The sequence below is a fragment of the Corvus kubaryi genome, unplaced genomic scaffold, assembly GCF_017639235.1.
Source record: "Corvus kubaryi isolate FWS band 111438036 unplaced genomic scaffold, C.kubaryi_AGA036_p1.0 138, whole genome shotgun sequence".
In the NCBI taxonomy this organism is placed as follows: domain Eukaryota; kingdom Metazoa; phylum Chordata; class Aves; order Passeriformes; family Corvidae; genus Corvus; species Corvus kubaryi.
The window spans coordinates 10,179,579-10,195,327 of NW_024580672.1; the positions used below are offsets into that span (position 1 = coordinate 10,179,579).

The 15,749-nt window shown below is 49.0% G+C and overlaps 1 protein-coding gene across 1 annotated transcript in view; it reads left to right on the forward strand.

Moving 5' to 3' along the window:
* HPSE2 (heparanase 2 (inactive)) overlaps positions 1-15,749 on the forward strand; it is a 107,538-nt gene that overhangs the window by 73,080 nt on the left and 18,709 nt on the right. The window contains exons 5-6 of the mRNA XM_042018505.1: positions 192-363; positions 11,093-11,140. Coding sequence (XP_041874439.1) covers positions 192-363; positions 11,093-11,140 — 220 coding nt within the window. The remainder of the gene's footprint in view (positions 1-191; positions 364-11,092; positions 11,141-15,749) is intronic.

The window sequence follows — 15,749 nt, forward strand, 5'->3', positions numbered from 1 at the left end:
GCAAAAGGGGCACAGGAGAGCAGGCAGTGGCTGTCATCCACTTCTCAAAGGCTCCTTCTCTTGCTCTTCAGAGCTGCCTACGTCCTCTGCAGAGCTCGAGCTGTGTGACAGGGTGAGCTGTGTGTCTGTCTGGAAGTGCAGAGGAGGAAGCAGAGCTGTCAAGTTTTGCTTGTCTGTTTTTATTTTCTCAGAGCCCAATAACTATCGGACACTGATCGGCCGCTCGGTGAATGGCAGCCAGCTGGGAAAGGACTACACTCAACTGAGAAGCCTGCTGCAGCTTATCCGCACTTATTCCAGAGCACACCTCTATGGGCCAAACATTGGAAGGCCCAGAAAGAATGTCATTGGTTTCCTAGAAGGGTAGGTTATGTTGCTTTGATGAAAAAGAGCTCAGAAACCCCTCCTGGCACCAATGGCCTTTGCAGCAGGAAGGTTTTTTTCTTTGGCTTCCAATGTCCAACAGCCCCCAGGATGGTGAGGCTCTGTGTGGCTGGGCCACCACAGTACCAGAGGCTTTGGGACATGGTCATCTGTACTGCTAAAGTTCTGCAGAGGTCCCTGGTGGGATTTGGGGATGGACTGACTAACACTGTCCCAAGAATTTCCAATGTTTCCCAATTACAGGCAGACTGAGGTGTCCACCTTGTTGGGATGTTAACACAATGCAGTGGTGTGGATGCAGGCTGCTGCATGCCCCTGGGCTGCAGGATCAGGATGTGGGTCCTGGCACCACTTACCAGTGCGGACGTTATTATCTCTGGGTCCTCCTGGACAAATTGCTTTGCTCTTCCTATTTGGTGACTTCTTCTCCCTGTGCTTTCTCCATCTGTGCAGAGGAAGAACCTATAGCAACTTTCTTCACTAGCCAAGCTCTCTTCTCCCTCCTAGGGGAACTGGCATGTCTCTAGTTTGGGAGGGCCAGAGGTGGAGAAGGAATGGTGACAGAGAGGGATGCAGACACCTGGAGGTGACACTGGACAGCTACAGGAATCAGGGAGGTGTGGGAGCCTGCTGGCAGCAGGAGTTGGGACTGTGCAGCTCGAAGACCATGCTGCAGAAGGGAAATTCCCTGCAGGACTGTAAACAGAAACTCCAGTGCAGAAGGCTGGGCAGGGGGAGGTGTGGAAGGGACTCTGCTGGGAGCAAAGCTGGGTCTAGCATTCATTAACATCTGCAGGAATGATCTGGCAGAAACAATAAACAGCACACTGATGCAGTCCCCAGCGAGGCGGGGAGGGAGCCAGGGCCAGATTCTCAGCTCTGCTGCAGCAGCACAAAGAGACCATAAAGCTGGTTGAACCATCTGCGACGCCAGCATCCCTCCCACTGACCAAAGTGGGGGAACAGCCCCTGTGCCCACACCACAGCTGCCACCGATGCCACGTGAGAGCATCGCCTGACGGAGCCCCGCGTTCAGTGCCGCGCGTGAGAGCGGCGCAGGGGGAGTTACAAAATGTTGTAGTAGCCTTGATCAGCAGGAAATCTATTAGCGCCGGGAGGAGCGGGCTGAGTAAGGAAAACAATGGGGATGAGAGCCAAGAAGCTATTAGAGAAAGGGAAGTCCTACTGCTGTGTTTGCCCTTCGTGCACCGCAGCCGGGTCCCAGAGAAGAGGGGTCGGAAGAGCCAAGTCGCACGGCCAGGGTGGTCCAGCAGCTAAATGTTTCTGGGCTGTGTTTTGACTGACGGCAAGCCTGGGAGCAAGGCTGTAGTGTACAGTCTGGTGGAGATAATGGCAGACACTCCATCTCAAATGAAAGGGAAGGTATGTAAGAGCTGCAGCCCTGGTGACGGGATAGTGGGGGTTGTCCATAAACCCCCAACTGCCGTGGAAAAGCTGTGATGGGCATGCCTGCTCTGCAAGCTGCATGTGCTTTTCTCTGCTGCCATCCCTGCCTTTCAGGATGACTCTGTTACATGGGTGCTCAACGTGTTTTGTCTCTCCCGTGGAGAAACCTTGTGTCCTGCACTCCAAATCCTGGTGTCTGCAGCTCACGGCAAGCAGCACATGCCTGCATGGCCATACAGCCCGCAAGGTCCTGTGGGAAAAGAGCTGCTTGTCTTTCCACATAAAGACCCCATTATTACCAGGCAGGGCGTAAAGAGGAGGGATAAGTCTGATTACACAAAGACAAAGGGTTTAACGCTCATTTGCAGTATTTGGACATGGAGTTGCAAAAGGATAAACAAACAAACCCCTGTGCCTAAGCTCTTTGACAGCGTGAGCTTTATTCCCAGTAGCTCCCCAAGGTCTCTTCAATATGTGGGTTAGTGCTACCAAGAGCTCTTTCTTCTGCAGCATCCAGAACTGGTCAGCGGGATGTGGCTCAGCATGTGCCTGGTGCTGTCACAGCCAGGACATGCCTCTCAGGGTCCTGAATGAGCCACACACAGTCAGCAAACAGCAGAGAGGAGAGGGAATTTAGGAAGATTCTCTCAAATCTGCCATCTGCCTTGCTAGACCATGAGTGGTCTACGTAGTGTTCACAGTAGGATGAAGGCTCCTGACTGAAGTGTGTGCAGCTCATAGTCCTGATGATGTGAAATCTGCAATTTTTCTCTTCTTTTAAAAAAAATGTGCTGAACAGCAGAAGTCAACCAGGTGGGAGGAGATATTTCAAGTGGAAGATTATGCAGCAAGAGTTAACTAAGGCTGGAGGGCTGAGGTGACACCCCCGAAGAGAGATGGGTGGATTTGTCTGCCAGGCAAGCATTGCCTTGTTACCAAAGTGAGGAAGTGAGTTTTGGTGAGGGAAGTAATGGAAATGAGCTGAAATGGGAGAGGAGACCTCAGAGAAGCCCAGGGAAATGTCCTCCAGGGAAAGCCTCTGGAGATACCTGAGGTCCCAAAACACTCAGAGAAAAGTCTCACTGTGAAATATTAACTAGAATAACATTTTCCTGTTCCATGCTCTGTGTTCCAAACATTGTAGACCATTTTTAGCTGCTATCTTAAGCAACTAAGCAAAACTTACTCTTTGTGTTAAAATTTTGTCCTGAAATAATGGCAGTGTCAGCATGAGCTGGGCATTTGTATCTGCTGAACATCAGGCTCTGTCTGAATCAGTGGTGGAGATGGACACCTCCAGGGCTCTTCTGACTAAATCCCTATGCCTGTCCTCCAGGACAGGGTGGGACTGAACCCTTCCTGAGGTGCCACCTCTCTCTGGGGTCTGCTACAGCAATGGGCAGTTTGGGCACCCAAAGGTTTGCAGCATATAGGAGGGTGTGCACGCTGTCCACTGCCGAGGCTGTCCTTAGGCAGGTGACACCGAGCTGTGCTGGGTGACAGCTGTGCACTTCCCAGTGGTGGAGATGGGATATAGTGAGGGGAGGAGAGCCTAAAGCACAGAAGCCTGGGCTTCGCACACCCTTCAGCGCTGAGTTATTGCCCCTGAGCTCCTCCAACACCCTGCACGGAGCAAGAGCTCAGAGCAGCCACACCCATCGGTGTCACTCTGGGCCGGCAGGGCCTGGAGCCGGAACGCTCTGCAAGGACAGGTTCTGCAGTGGAGCGCTGCTCCAAGGGCTGGGCCTGCTGTGCAGGAGGCTACAAATGCTGTCTCGTGGATGCACAGGTGCAAGAGAGAATGTCTCCAGACACAGCCAACAGTTGAGTTTGATGAGGTGTTAATTAGACCATTCATGCAGCCTGAGCTGTTGCAGAGCAGACCATGTTAGCTACCTACTGCGTCTGCGGGTACAGGAATCCCAGACCTGCTCAGAATTTGCTCAGGGAAAAAAAAAAATACGGGATTCTAAGGAATTAACATAGATTTTAACAGCAGATCAGGAATCTGACACAAAGGTTAATGCATGGCTGCATTTGGTGCTGGAAGAAAAGAAACACGAGGGAAAGCTATCAGGCAGGAGAGATGCTAAAACATGTTAAAGCTCAGAACATGTGGTACAAAACTTAGGCTGGCATGTCTGCATGGATTTGGCTCTGGGCTCTCATGACCCACTGCTCCTCAGCTGGTGTAGCCCAGTTTTTGCCACTGGACACTCACAAGCTTCAGTGTGTTACCTCCACCATGGCAGGAGCTGCAGCAATGCAGCAGGGTAAGGGCTGGAGGCACTTTTGCCCATGCTAGACTGCCTGTTGTTGATGCTCTGTGGCCAGTTTAGGTCCTGAGACTGCTGAGTCACCAGAGAAGTGAAAATCTTGTCTGGAGCTACATTCTTTCCCTATTCCTCATCCCACAGATCTCAAAGTCACCAGGTCTTGTGCCTCCTTGGCTTTTTCTCTGCCCTCTTTCCAGCCTCCTTGGCCCCTCTTTGCCACTGAATCACCATTGTGCATCCATCCTCTGGTCACAGAGCCACAGCACTGCCAGCCACATGGCAGAAGTAGGTGAGGAGGCTTCCAGTTGTCAGTCTTTCCCTTGCAAGGCACGAGAGTTTCTCATCCTTCATGATTTTACTGCCTCTTGCTCCTGGTTTGTAATGCCTGTGGAGACTTAACCACCCGCCTGGTTCTCCGTGTCTCCTTTTGGTGATGTCATTCCACAGCGCTCTGAATGGAGCCTATAAAGCTGGAGAAGCACTTTTGCCAGTGGTGGCGAAGCCCTTCCTCCCTGCCAGCTGTGGATATAAGCTGTGGATCCCAACCAGGATTGGGAGGGGGCATGTCTTAGTTATTTGTGGGCAGCCAAGTAGGGGTCAGGTTAATACCTGACTCACTCTTTAGCCCTGCTCCTTTCACCCACAAATCAACCCCGAGCCGAGGTTTTTAACACTAATCTGGTAGAGAGAATTGTTAGCTTAAAGCTCATGAAATGGCACAAGTTGAACACTGGGGTTCCACCAAAGCAAAATCAAGGTGCTAAAAATAGGAGAGACTTTGGTAGCGTTTTGATGATATCTGCCCTTGCCTTATGTCTCTGCCATCAGGAGGATGGAGAGGGCTGTGTCTGTCTGTGCAGGTCAGCACACCTCAGTCAGTTCAAGCATTGGTTTTTATCCAAATAGCAGCCAAAGACAGTGTATGGACAGGGCTTGTTTGTTTAAATTCAAATAAGAAGGAGAAATAAGTAACTGGAGTAGATGGTATCTGGCAAAGGGAAGGACTCTGGATGAATTTTAGGAATGAATGTAGGCATTTTTCCCGTCCTCTTGCTGACAAGGACTTCTGCCATATTTGACACAGGGGACTTGTAAACACTGCATTTTTAGAAGCTGTTTTGGCTATTTGACTTTCTTTAAAAAAAGTATATCCTTGCCATATTGTATTACACAAGCTACCACAAGGCTGGTGGCACACACTGTACCAGGACACTCAAGAGATCCAGAGCAAGAATTTTGTGCAAAAATTCAAGCCACAAGACAAGGAACTTTAAATTAATGATACAAAGGGAGGAGGGGGTCACTGCAGCATGAACTCAAGCTCTGGTAGCATTGAACTTATGAGTGACTCAATTCATAAATATGTTGAAATGAGGTGCGAAGGATGTGATGACTCATTTTGCAGTTGGTTGTACAGCAGGGTCAAGGAGCTGAGATATAAGCAAAAGATTTAGCTGCTGCTCTTGTAGGAGGAAAGAGTTAATATAGTTGTTACTTCTGAAACTTAATTTGATTTCTGAAATGCCAGAATCACAGTCACCCATATAGGAAGAACAAAATGGGTAAGAAAAGACATAGATGAGATTATGGCACTGTATAAGTACACCTTGTACCTTCATTCTGATTACTATCTAGAATCTTAGTCATTTCCCCTCAGAAAAGATGTAATAGAACCAGGAAGTTACAGGGAGAGGAGCTGAGGATGTGCATAGTATGTAATTTCTTCACATGAGAAGAGATTAAACAGGCTCTTCAGCTCAGAAGAGAGGCAGCTCAGAGGAAATGTTACCAAGGCCCAAGAGCCTGTGAATGGGGTGGTTTATCCATGGTGCAGAAAGAAGTTTGGAAGGAAGCTTTGGAAAGAAGGAGGAAGGTTATTCACGTGGTATGCAATGGCATTGTGTAAGAAATTGTCACAGCATGTTGTGGAGGCTAGAGGTAGGTGAGTCCCTGTCTCCTAATTCCTTGAGTTCCCCCAAGGACATAAAGCCCTCTTTTCTGGAAGGCTTGTGCAGCCCTGCCACAGATCAGGTTGGTTGAAGAAAGGTGATGCTAAGCAGGTGGAGAATACAATATATCAGCAGATTTATACCTAGTTCACACCAGACTCTGCTCCCCAGAATGAAAATCCTGTCTGAAATACAGCACTTCAGGATAAAGGCTTTGCAGCATGTGGCATTGGTGGGGTCTAGTACCTGTTTCTGCTGCTGCAGAACCTGAAGAAGTCAGTAAGTGAAGCCTGTGCCTTAGTGCCCCTCTGTGCTGCTGGAACCTGAAGAAGTCAATAGGTGAAGCCTGTGCCTTAGTGCCCCTCACCAGCCAGCTGAGACACAAGATGAAGTTTTTTCTACCCATCACTGTTGGGGCAGAGATCTGCCTCCCTGCTCTAGGGATCCGCCAGGGCACCACCACGACCACAGGCAGGCCAGTCTTGTTCCTACATTTGGGGCTTGTGCAGGGTGGGGACTCTGTTTTGTAGTTTTTCAGGGAGTAGCAGATGAAATAACCCATGTTTGTCAAGTCCAGCACTCGGGAGTCAGTCAGATGCTAAACCAGCTGGGCAGCTCTGAAATAACAACTTGTTTCTTTGTGCAGCTGCATTCTTTGTTACAGCATCGCCTTTTTTTTTTTTTTTTTTTTTAATTTAAAGGATGACAATCTGAAATTACCTGCATGGGAAAGAGATTTCCAAATGTGGATGTCTCTTTAATGTATCAGGAATAAGCCTAAGAAATTCCAGTGGCTGGAAGCTGAAACCAGACACATTCAGATGAGAAATAACGTACTTGGAGGCTAATTAACCATGGGAGCAATTTACTTAAGGTTGCAGTAGGTGCTCCATGAATGACAAGCAGTGAATCAGGACAGGAGATGTATTTCAGAGATCTGCCGACACTAAAGTGAAAGTCATGGTCCTGGGAGATGTGGTTATGGGAGATGCTCTGGAAGAGGTCAGATTTGACCCATGGTGTCACAGTACAGAGTTTGGGTATCAGTACCATCCTGAGGTGTTGCAGCCCTCCTGCTCCACGCCCCCCCAGCTCATTCATGACCTGTGAGGTGAGCCCCACCTTCCGCTGGCATTACCATTTCTGGGACAGAGCTGTGAACTGTTTGAGCCACTGAGCAATACTGAATTACATTTTTTTCAGTTCTAGCTCAACGCAGGGCCCCACAGGTAGCAATGCTGGCATGGGATGCTGGCACAGGCCCGGCTGCAAGGGTAAGAAAATGGACATATCACAGAATAATGGGATGGGCTGGGTTGAAAGGGAACTTAGAGATCACCCAGTTCCAACCCCCCTGCCATGGGCAGGGACACCTTTCGGTAGACCAGGTTACCCACGACCCCATCCAACCTGTCCTTGAACACTTCCAGGGATGGGGCATCCACAGCTGCTTTGGTCAGCCTGCTCCTGTGCCTTATCACCCTCACAGTGAAGAACTGCTTGCTAATATCTAATATAAACCTACCCTCTGTCACTTAGATGTCCTTATCAAGCTCAGTGACTTTGTCTCATCCTCAGTATCACAAACTCCGTACTCAAGGTTCCTATTCCTCCACATGTCTCTGCTGTGTTCTGCCTTCCCACCTAGAAATGCTGTCCCAGAAGATTTTGAGGACTTTTCTTGAGGATTTTAACACGTGCCCAGGTTTATGATATGTGGAAATCCAGCCAGGGGTACTACATGGGCAGGCCTTGGGGCTGCCACCCTTCTGAATTATGGGGCAATGCTCCAGCATTTGCCCCTACAGCCTGCACAGCACGGGCTGAGCTTGCCCCACTGCTCCTGGGAGGGATTTATTGCACATGCGCTGCAGGGTCCATTGGTGCTCACAGAGAGACCCCGGTGTGTAGGAAAATGGCAGATTTACTGTGCCAGCCCAGCCCATCTGTGCAGCACATGTGCAGGGAGCTGAGCTCTCCCGGAAGCGTCTGGCTCGCTGTGCCTGCGCCGTGCTGCGCACATGGACATTGCGCAGCCCAGGAAATCCCAAATGAAAATGTGTCACCACTGGTCGTCTTGACTGTATGGATCTTCAGTGGCCTCGAAATCTGTGGATGGAGCAGCACAAGTGCTACAGGAATAAAGGGATTAGTTAAATCCCTATTCCTTAAATGAGGATATTTGGATACCTGTGCATTACTGCATCTCCACCTCCCCTAGGTTTTCATCTCTTGCTCCTGCAGTACCACTTGCTGGCTGCTGAGCTGCTCTAGGTGCCCTTTGGAGTGTATAGACCAAAGATGCCCAAGACATCTGGGGTGCTCCAGGAACAACTCCACCTCTAAAGGCAGGACTTGAAGAACTATCAGGAACTTCATCCTGCAAAAATCTCAACAAAAGGAAAAAGGAAGAAAACAGAAAGAAAAACAGACATGGAAAAGAAAATTTGAGCTAGATATGTATATTTTATCATAAAATTTTAATATTACCAGAACTAACTGATTTATTTTATATTATAGAGGCAGAAGAGGAACACTAAGCAGGCCAGGGCTTTTCTGTCCTGTTTTTGGTCTGCACTGTGCTGTCTGAGTGATGCCTGTGCCCTAGAACAGTTGCTCAGGAATTTTTAACAAGAGGCCAAGTAGCTTCCTAGAGATGGGGGAGATGGGACATATGGATGTCCTGCTTCTGCTGCTCCAGGAGGTTATAATGAGGACTTGCTTTGCTTTCCAGTCCCTGCTCAAACATCACTGTAGAAGGTGTGTCTTCAATGGTGTTGTAGGTCCTATGGAAATGGCAAGGAAAACCAGAGACCTTCTTCCTCTAAGCTTGGTCTGCTCATGGTTTTGGTCTGTGAAGGGAGAGTGCCAAGCTGAGCCTGAAGAGGTGATTTAATGAAGTCCAGGATGGTTTATTTTCAGCCAGAATGTAAAGCATTTGAGGTCAGAAAACAAGTTGGGCTAATTTTCAAATCCAATTGCAACATATTGATCTTCAAATCCAATACAGATTGTGTTTGTAATTTCAGTTTAGAGTTCATTAGTTCACTCCTACACACTTTGTGCATTACATTTTAGGCAGCAGCCCCTGTACAGAGAATTTTAAACCTGGGAACTGGGTTTTTTGACTCTTTTGACATGTCTGCACACTCAGTTTTATACAACAGCAACGTCTCCTCAGCAATATTTGCAAAATCTTCTTTTTGCCAGGTGACCAGTGTGAGTTGTGGGGAGCTCACACCACTCCCTATGGCTGCACTAGGGCTGGCCCAGCTGATATCCTCCCCCTGCTCAGCTGGGGAGGAACTGTCCCCAGCCATCACACTGCCACTGGTTTTCCAGGCCTGATCCTCAAGAGAGATGTAAAAGCATTTCAGAAAGGCTTTTACATCTTTTGCAGAGCCTGGGAGCTGAGCTCACAGCACTGCTGGGCAGCAGAATCGGGGATGCATCAGTGCTACAGGAGTTCACAGCATGTTATTGTTTTTCCATTTCTAATTGTATCTCTTCCCTCTCTGTCTGCAGGGATTTATTATTGCTGCCTTTGCCAGCATCCTCTTATGCTCCACAGGGTCCAGCTGCCCTTTTGTCCCAGTCTATAATTGACCATCGTCATTAATTTAAAATCAGAATGATCATTTCCGAGCTATATTTAGCCCGAAGCTTGCTGCTCTTGTTTCAGACCTGATTGGAGGCTCGTGTGCCGGAAAGCTGCTGCTCATCCCTGCCACGACAAATAGTCTCATGGTCTGTCCTCACAAACCTTCCCCTTCCCTACCCTCAGTCATGGGGCTCTCGTTGGGGTCGCTGGACCCAGCACCACTCAGCCCCGTGTGGAGTCAGGACAGCTGTGACATTCCTGCTCTGTTCTCGGGATCCTTGTGCATCAAAAGCAGCCCAAGAAAATACAGCGTTGTTTCCTTTCTCAGCATATTGATGAGCTCAAGCAAATGTCTCCTGTCATGTGTGTGCATATCACTTCCAAAATGCATCAGCCACTCAGTGCACGTTGCACTCCTGCACAGACAACGTGCCTGTCCAGTTGGAGTGTGCCTTTCTGTGTTTCCACATCTGTGCCCCTAAACATAAGAATATAAGAACTACTTGGGCTTCCTCGTGGGAGCTGCAGTTTTCCAAGGTGCAGTTTGGATTGCTGGGCTGGGGAACCAGGGAGAGACCCCTGCAGCTACCAGCTCCTCCTGTGTTGGTTGCATATGGGGCCCAAGATTAGGAATTGTTTTGGTTTTGGGACTGGCAGTGTGAGCAGGTAGACCTGTGTAGCCTCAAGTCTGACTCAAACAGGAGCTGTCTGGAAGAGATATTTTCTTAGTCAGGTCAGAAGCCATCAGGAGGATAATACCTGTATATAACTGACTGTAACCTTGTCCATGGAACTGCTGTGGTTAGGCACAGGAATGGAATAAACCAAAAGTGCATCCAGGTCAGAATGCCATCAGTTTGCTAGTAGCTAATGCCAAAGAAAGGGGCAAAAAAAGATAAGCACTTAGCAGTATTGGTCCAGCTTTTGCTCGCTTCCTCCAAGGCTCAGGAGCTTCCTGAGCAGGAGGTGGCATTTTTGCATCTAATAGTTTTGCTGGGGTTTTTTTCCCATTTTCTTCCATTTTCCAATCCTTGCTTGAATCCAGGCAAAGAGTTCCTCAGGTTAAATACATATTGTGGGATAAGAACTATCTCCTTTTAAGATGGACATTTAAAACATGTTCTTTAATTGCTATTTGGAGTTGTTAAAGTCACAGAATTTAGTACCTACCTCAAGATCTTGTTCCTGAAATGCTGTTGTGCTCTGAAAGCCCTCCCTACCTGCCCCAAAATGATGCCCAGAGCTCTGCTGCTGGTTGGGGTTCACTTCGTTGTCCTCAGCTGTGCTTGCTACAAGCATTCGGATTAAGTAGAATTTATTCCTTCTATTTAAGGACACAAAGGCTTCATTAGGATGTATTTGTGGGCACAATGGCCACCTTTGGTATCTCACGATGTAGGATGAGCATTGGTTGTTTTAGGATTTCCCCTGTGACAACACTGGGCTTATCTGGTTTCTTCCTCTGTTTCCCATAGGTTCCTGAAAGTGGCCGGCGGCACAGTGGATGCTGTTACCTGGCAACAGTAGGTATTCACCATTCCTTCTATTTTCCAGCCCTCAGTGCAGTGATCACAGACACTGGGAACAGAGCTGATGTGCTCTCTGGGTGTCAAAGGGGCACGTGCTACAGCCACCTCCTCTGTCCTGCTGCATATAAACAGGTGAAGGAGGCTCTGCCCTTCTCTCTCGAGCCTCTCAAACAATTACAGGAGTGGATGTAATAACCTTTACCTCTGCAGCTGAAGCACAGGATAAAAATACCACTGCCTGCATGCCTGGCCTGCCACATTGCTGGAAACAGAGCCCTGCACTGGACTGCTGAGTCTCCAGAGGCAGCTGGGAGGACAGGCAGCTCTGGGGGTGGCCTGGGTAGGGACAACAGGGAGGCAAAAGCCACGTGTTACAGTGTATGGGACAATCTGAAAGCCCTTTTCCTTTCATCCCAATCACTGTCTCCTCATGCCCACTGGCCTGAATCTAAACTGGTTCATCCAGACAAGGGAGAGGAAGCTTAGTCCAAAGGTAAATGCGTAATGCCCCAGCCTCCACTCTGTTTTGTAAGGGTGTCCACAGACACTCCGCTGTGTCCTACATGCAGGTGGAGCCCCAGGAGCAGATATCAGTTGAAAGGGGATGAACATCCAAGATCCTGTCCCAGCTGAAGCTGAGAGAGGTGCTGTTACCTGCTTTTTCTCCTGGTCCCACAAATGCTGCATTTCAGAAGAGCAAAGGAAGCTCTGAGCTGTAGCACTGAGTGTAACAAGCACTGTGTGGAGGGAGGGGTTTTCTTATTTGAGGGAAAATCCATAAATATATTTCTCCTCCTCTTATTTCCACCTGCCCCAGTTTGCATGCTGTGGCCAGAGGTAGGGTCCCTGGCAGTCTGTGGCTCTCTGCAGTGGGAGTGCAAATGCCAGTGCAAAGGTGAGGCACCGTACAAGCACAGCAGTGACCACCAAAACTGATAGCAATAGGGTTTGTGGGGAGGACTCTCTCCTGCCACAGAAAGGACACATTTCAGAGACAGGTATTCACTGGAGGGAAAAAACTATGATGAGCCCACACGGTTCTCAGATAAAGTGGATTTGCTGTCATGCTGGGTTAAACTTCCTGTGCAGGACACTGGCCTGAGCATGGGAGCCAGGGTCTCAGGTCCAGCGTGTGCTTGTGTGTGCTGCCCACAAGACTTGTTCCCAAGCTGATTCTTCACAGTGACCCTTCATGGGGTGCTCAGGCTGCTTTGCTGAAGTGCAGTAGTGGGGCTTGTAAATCCATCACTTGGCCATTTGGAGACCTGCTCCTGAGTAGAGCTCAATGGGGTTTAACGTACAAGGTTTTCTTGCAAGTGCCCCCATGGTCTCTGTGTCAGTGTGTTAACCTTGGAGGCTTCTGCAGAAGCAACTGCAGGCACCTCAGAGGGGTTTATAGCACCAGGCATGGCCAGCAACCTGTGAGTCCCATTCTTGGAGCTTGGCTTGTCTCAGTGTGCTTGCCTGGGTGTTTAGCTCCTTGGGCTTCCCTGCCAGGCAGCAGCAGCTTGATGCAATGGGGACAGTGGGGTAGCAGAGCAATTGGAGCAGGATTTGTGTTACTTACAGGCTCATGCTGTGCAATGATGATCTATGTCCCATCTGGGAGTTTGCTTTTCATGATTACACGATGTGCTGATCGCATTTACTTAGTCCAGGAATTTGCTTTCTGCAGCAGGGCTTGATCACTGGGCCAAGCCCTTGGATGAGTTGAAGGAACAAATTTCCAGGCTTCAGATGTGGAGTTTCATCTGGTGTGCAGGGAATCTGCCTGCATGGCTGCTTTGAAACCTTTTCTTATAGGATCAGTGTGAAGTGCTTATCAGGTCTGGTGCTGAAGCAGCAACCTGTGGTTTGGGAGGCTGGTGCAGCTCTCCACAAGAGTCAGCAGAGCTGAGCTGCTGCCTGCTGACCCATTTCCACTGCAGTGTTCCTGCTTCTCCCGCAGCCAGGGTTTGCAGCTCTGGAGATAGCACCCGTATGTGATTGTGAGGACTGGCAATGGCCACAGCTCTGAGCTGGGCTTCTGTACTGTTTATGAATAAATGTCAAAACAGTGTCTCATTCCTCTGCTCCAAACAGCAAAACAAAACAAAACAAGTTCCTTTGTATCCAAGAAGAAAATTATTAGCAGGAAACTAAACTGCTGTCTAATTTCAAGTATGAGTATTTTTGTTCCAAACCCTAACGTTCTCCTGGGATATTGGTTATAAATTTGTCAAATCTGTTATTCCTTTGAAAAGTCTGTGCTCAATCCAGAAAGGGAACTGAGAAGGGAATATATTGCAAGGAGTCCTATTCTTTGTGTGAAAACAGAATATATCTTGAAATATAATTGATAGAAAAGTGACACTGAGTAGAAATAAGCAGCTCACCAATGAGCCTCACTCACTCAGCTGAGTATGGTTTCACTTACGTACATAACATAACTCAGCATGTGTGCTTTCCTCTTCAGAAGTAAAGTGTTGCTGGAGAGGGATGTGTGAATGGCTTCAAAGTGCTCAGGGAATTTCCTCTAAAGGAGGATGTGACAGTGGCTCCAAGAGTTTTGGCATTTCACTGGCGATTTAGATTGTTATGTTTGGTTATGAGTAAATGCAGACCCCGTCAGCCTTTGGATGTGGGTCTCCACTGCTCAGAATCCTCCCCACAGCCATCTCTTTGCTCTGTGCTGGTGTCCTCACACATGGTGAAGATTCATTGCCCACTTAAACCTGCAGCTGTGCCCAGTTCCATCCCTGGGCATACTCTCTCAGTCTGTACAACTGGTTCCCCATTCAAAGTCTTGCACACAGCTCCAAGTCTGTCATGTTTAATGGACAAATCCTTATGCAATGCTGCCTCTGAAACACAAATCCCTGCTACTTATGGAGAAAGTAAGTGTTTGCACCTTCAAAACCAGTCTGTCCCTCTGGCTTCTTGGAGAATGCCACTTTTTCTTCCAAGATAGAAAGTCACTTGACCTATGTGGCAAATCAGAAGTGCCAGACACACAGGCACGTGTGAGATGTTGCTTAAAATGCTTTTGCCTGGCTGGGTTTGGGTGACATCTCTTCTGGCCTAGTCATGTTGAGTGTGCAGGGGGAGATGCTCACAAGCAGTAGCACAGGGCAGATTTCCCAGAGGTGCCAGGAGAGAGTTGTCCAGCGTGGGCACACCCACAAGGGTGTATATTTGGGCTCACATCAGCCTGCTGCAAGTGCTCAGAGTGCAGTGTCTTCACAGGCTGTGCCTGGAGGAAGGGGCTGCAGGAAGGAATCCCTGGCCCATCAGCACCTGTACACAAACCTGGTCAGGGCACAGCTTTGCCCACTGGCTTGCAATCCTCTTCACTGTCTGATGGAGGGAACAGTTTCTGGCAGCATCCCGGCCCTGGCCACCAGCACATTCCCAAGCAAGGCCAGGGCAAGGCTGGGGAGATGGCACAGGCCAGGGATAGCTCCCGGTGGTGGGATGGAAAAATGCATCTTGTCTGGGGACAGAGAAAGGCATGGGTGTGAGTTGCGCCTTTGGGGCCAGAGAGCAGCCCCTGATCACTCTTCATCAGTGCAATTATTACTTGACTGGAGTTGGGCAGCACCTCTCATCTGTGCCTGCAGGCCTTTGGAAGGAGCAGGTCGCATCCTGCCTCTCTCTCCATGACAAGCAGTGTGGCTGCCCCAAGTCCTGCGCTGCAGATGCCCTCTCCTCAGGAAGATGCTCACGGATCAGGACCACCTGCCAGCCGAGGTGTCTCAGTTTCCCAGCTGCAGTGGCAGCAGGATGTCATGCTGACCATGGGGATCTGCCCTGCTCGGTGTCCCTGGCAGGCGGGTGCCCTAATTCCAAGCAGACTCTCCCTGTAGCAGCAGGCAACAAAGTAGATCCGGAAATTCCTGAGCTTTGGGAAGTGGGCTTTAATGCAATTAACTACAACAGAAGAAGAGGTCAGATAATAGGGGCAAAGGTTGCTCTTTAAAATGAAGGAGGAGGTAAATGAAACCAGCTGCCCGGGAGTCAGTGCACTGCCTTCATTAAACACGGGACAATGCTTATGGTCCCATGCAGCAAATCATGGATCTTTCCAGAAAACCCTTTTAAATGCAACACAAGACCTTGAGGTGAGAGGATGGAGACACATAGCCAGCCCCAGAATCTCCCAAGTGCTCTGGTGCCTGGCACTGTCCTTCTCTGGGAGGAACTGGGGAGCTGTGTGCAGCCTGGCCTTGCAGCTTGCTCAAGAACAGAGCATTTCTGACTGGCAGCTGTGCTCAGCCCTGCCTCACTACTGTTCTCAGCTCATCTTTATGCCACAGCTGGGAACCCATTCCTGAGCAGCCAGGTATCAGCACAGAGCTCAGTTCCTCTCTCTTCCTCACAAGACTTGTGCAACTGGTGCCATTTTCCCTTTTTCCTAGTCTGAGGAGGATGAAAGTACCTGTTGGCAACTGAGAACTTCCCAGGCAGATTTGCAAGACATCCTTGCCCATTTTACTGAAGCTTGTAATTGTCTTCTTCATGCTTTTCTTACACACCCAAAGCTGAAGTGTTTCCCTCTTCACACCCCCAGGAAATATGCTACCAGGATTTCTTGACACTGAAGCAGGAATACTGATACTTCATT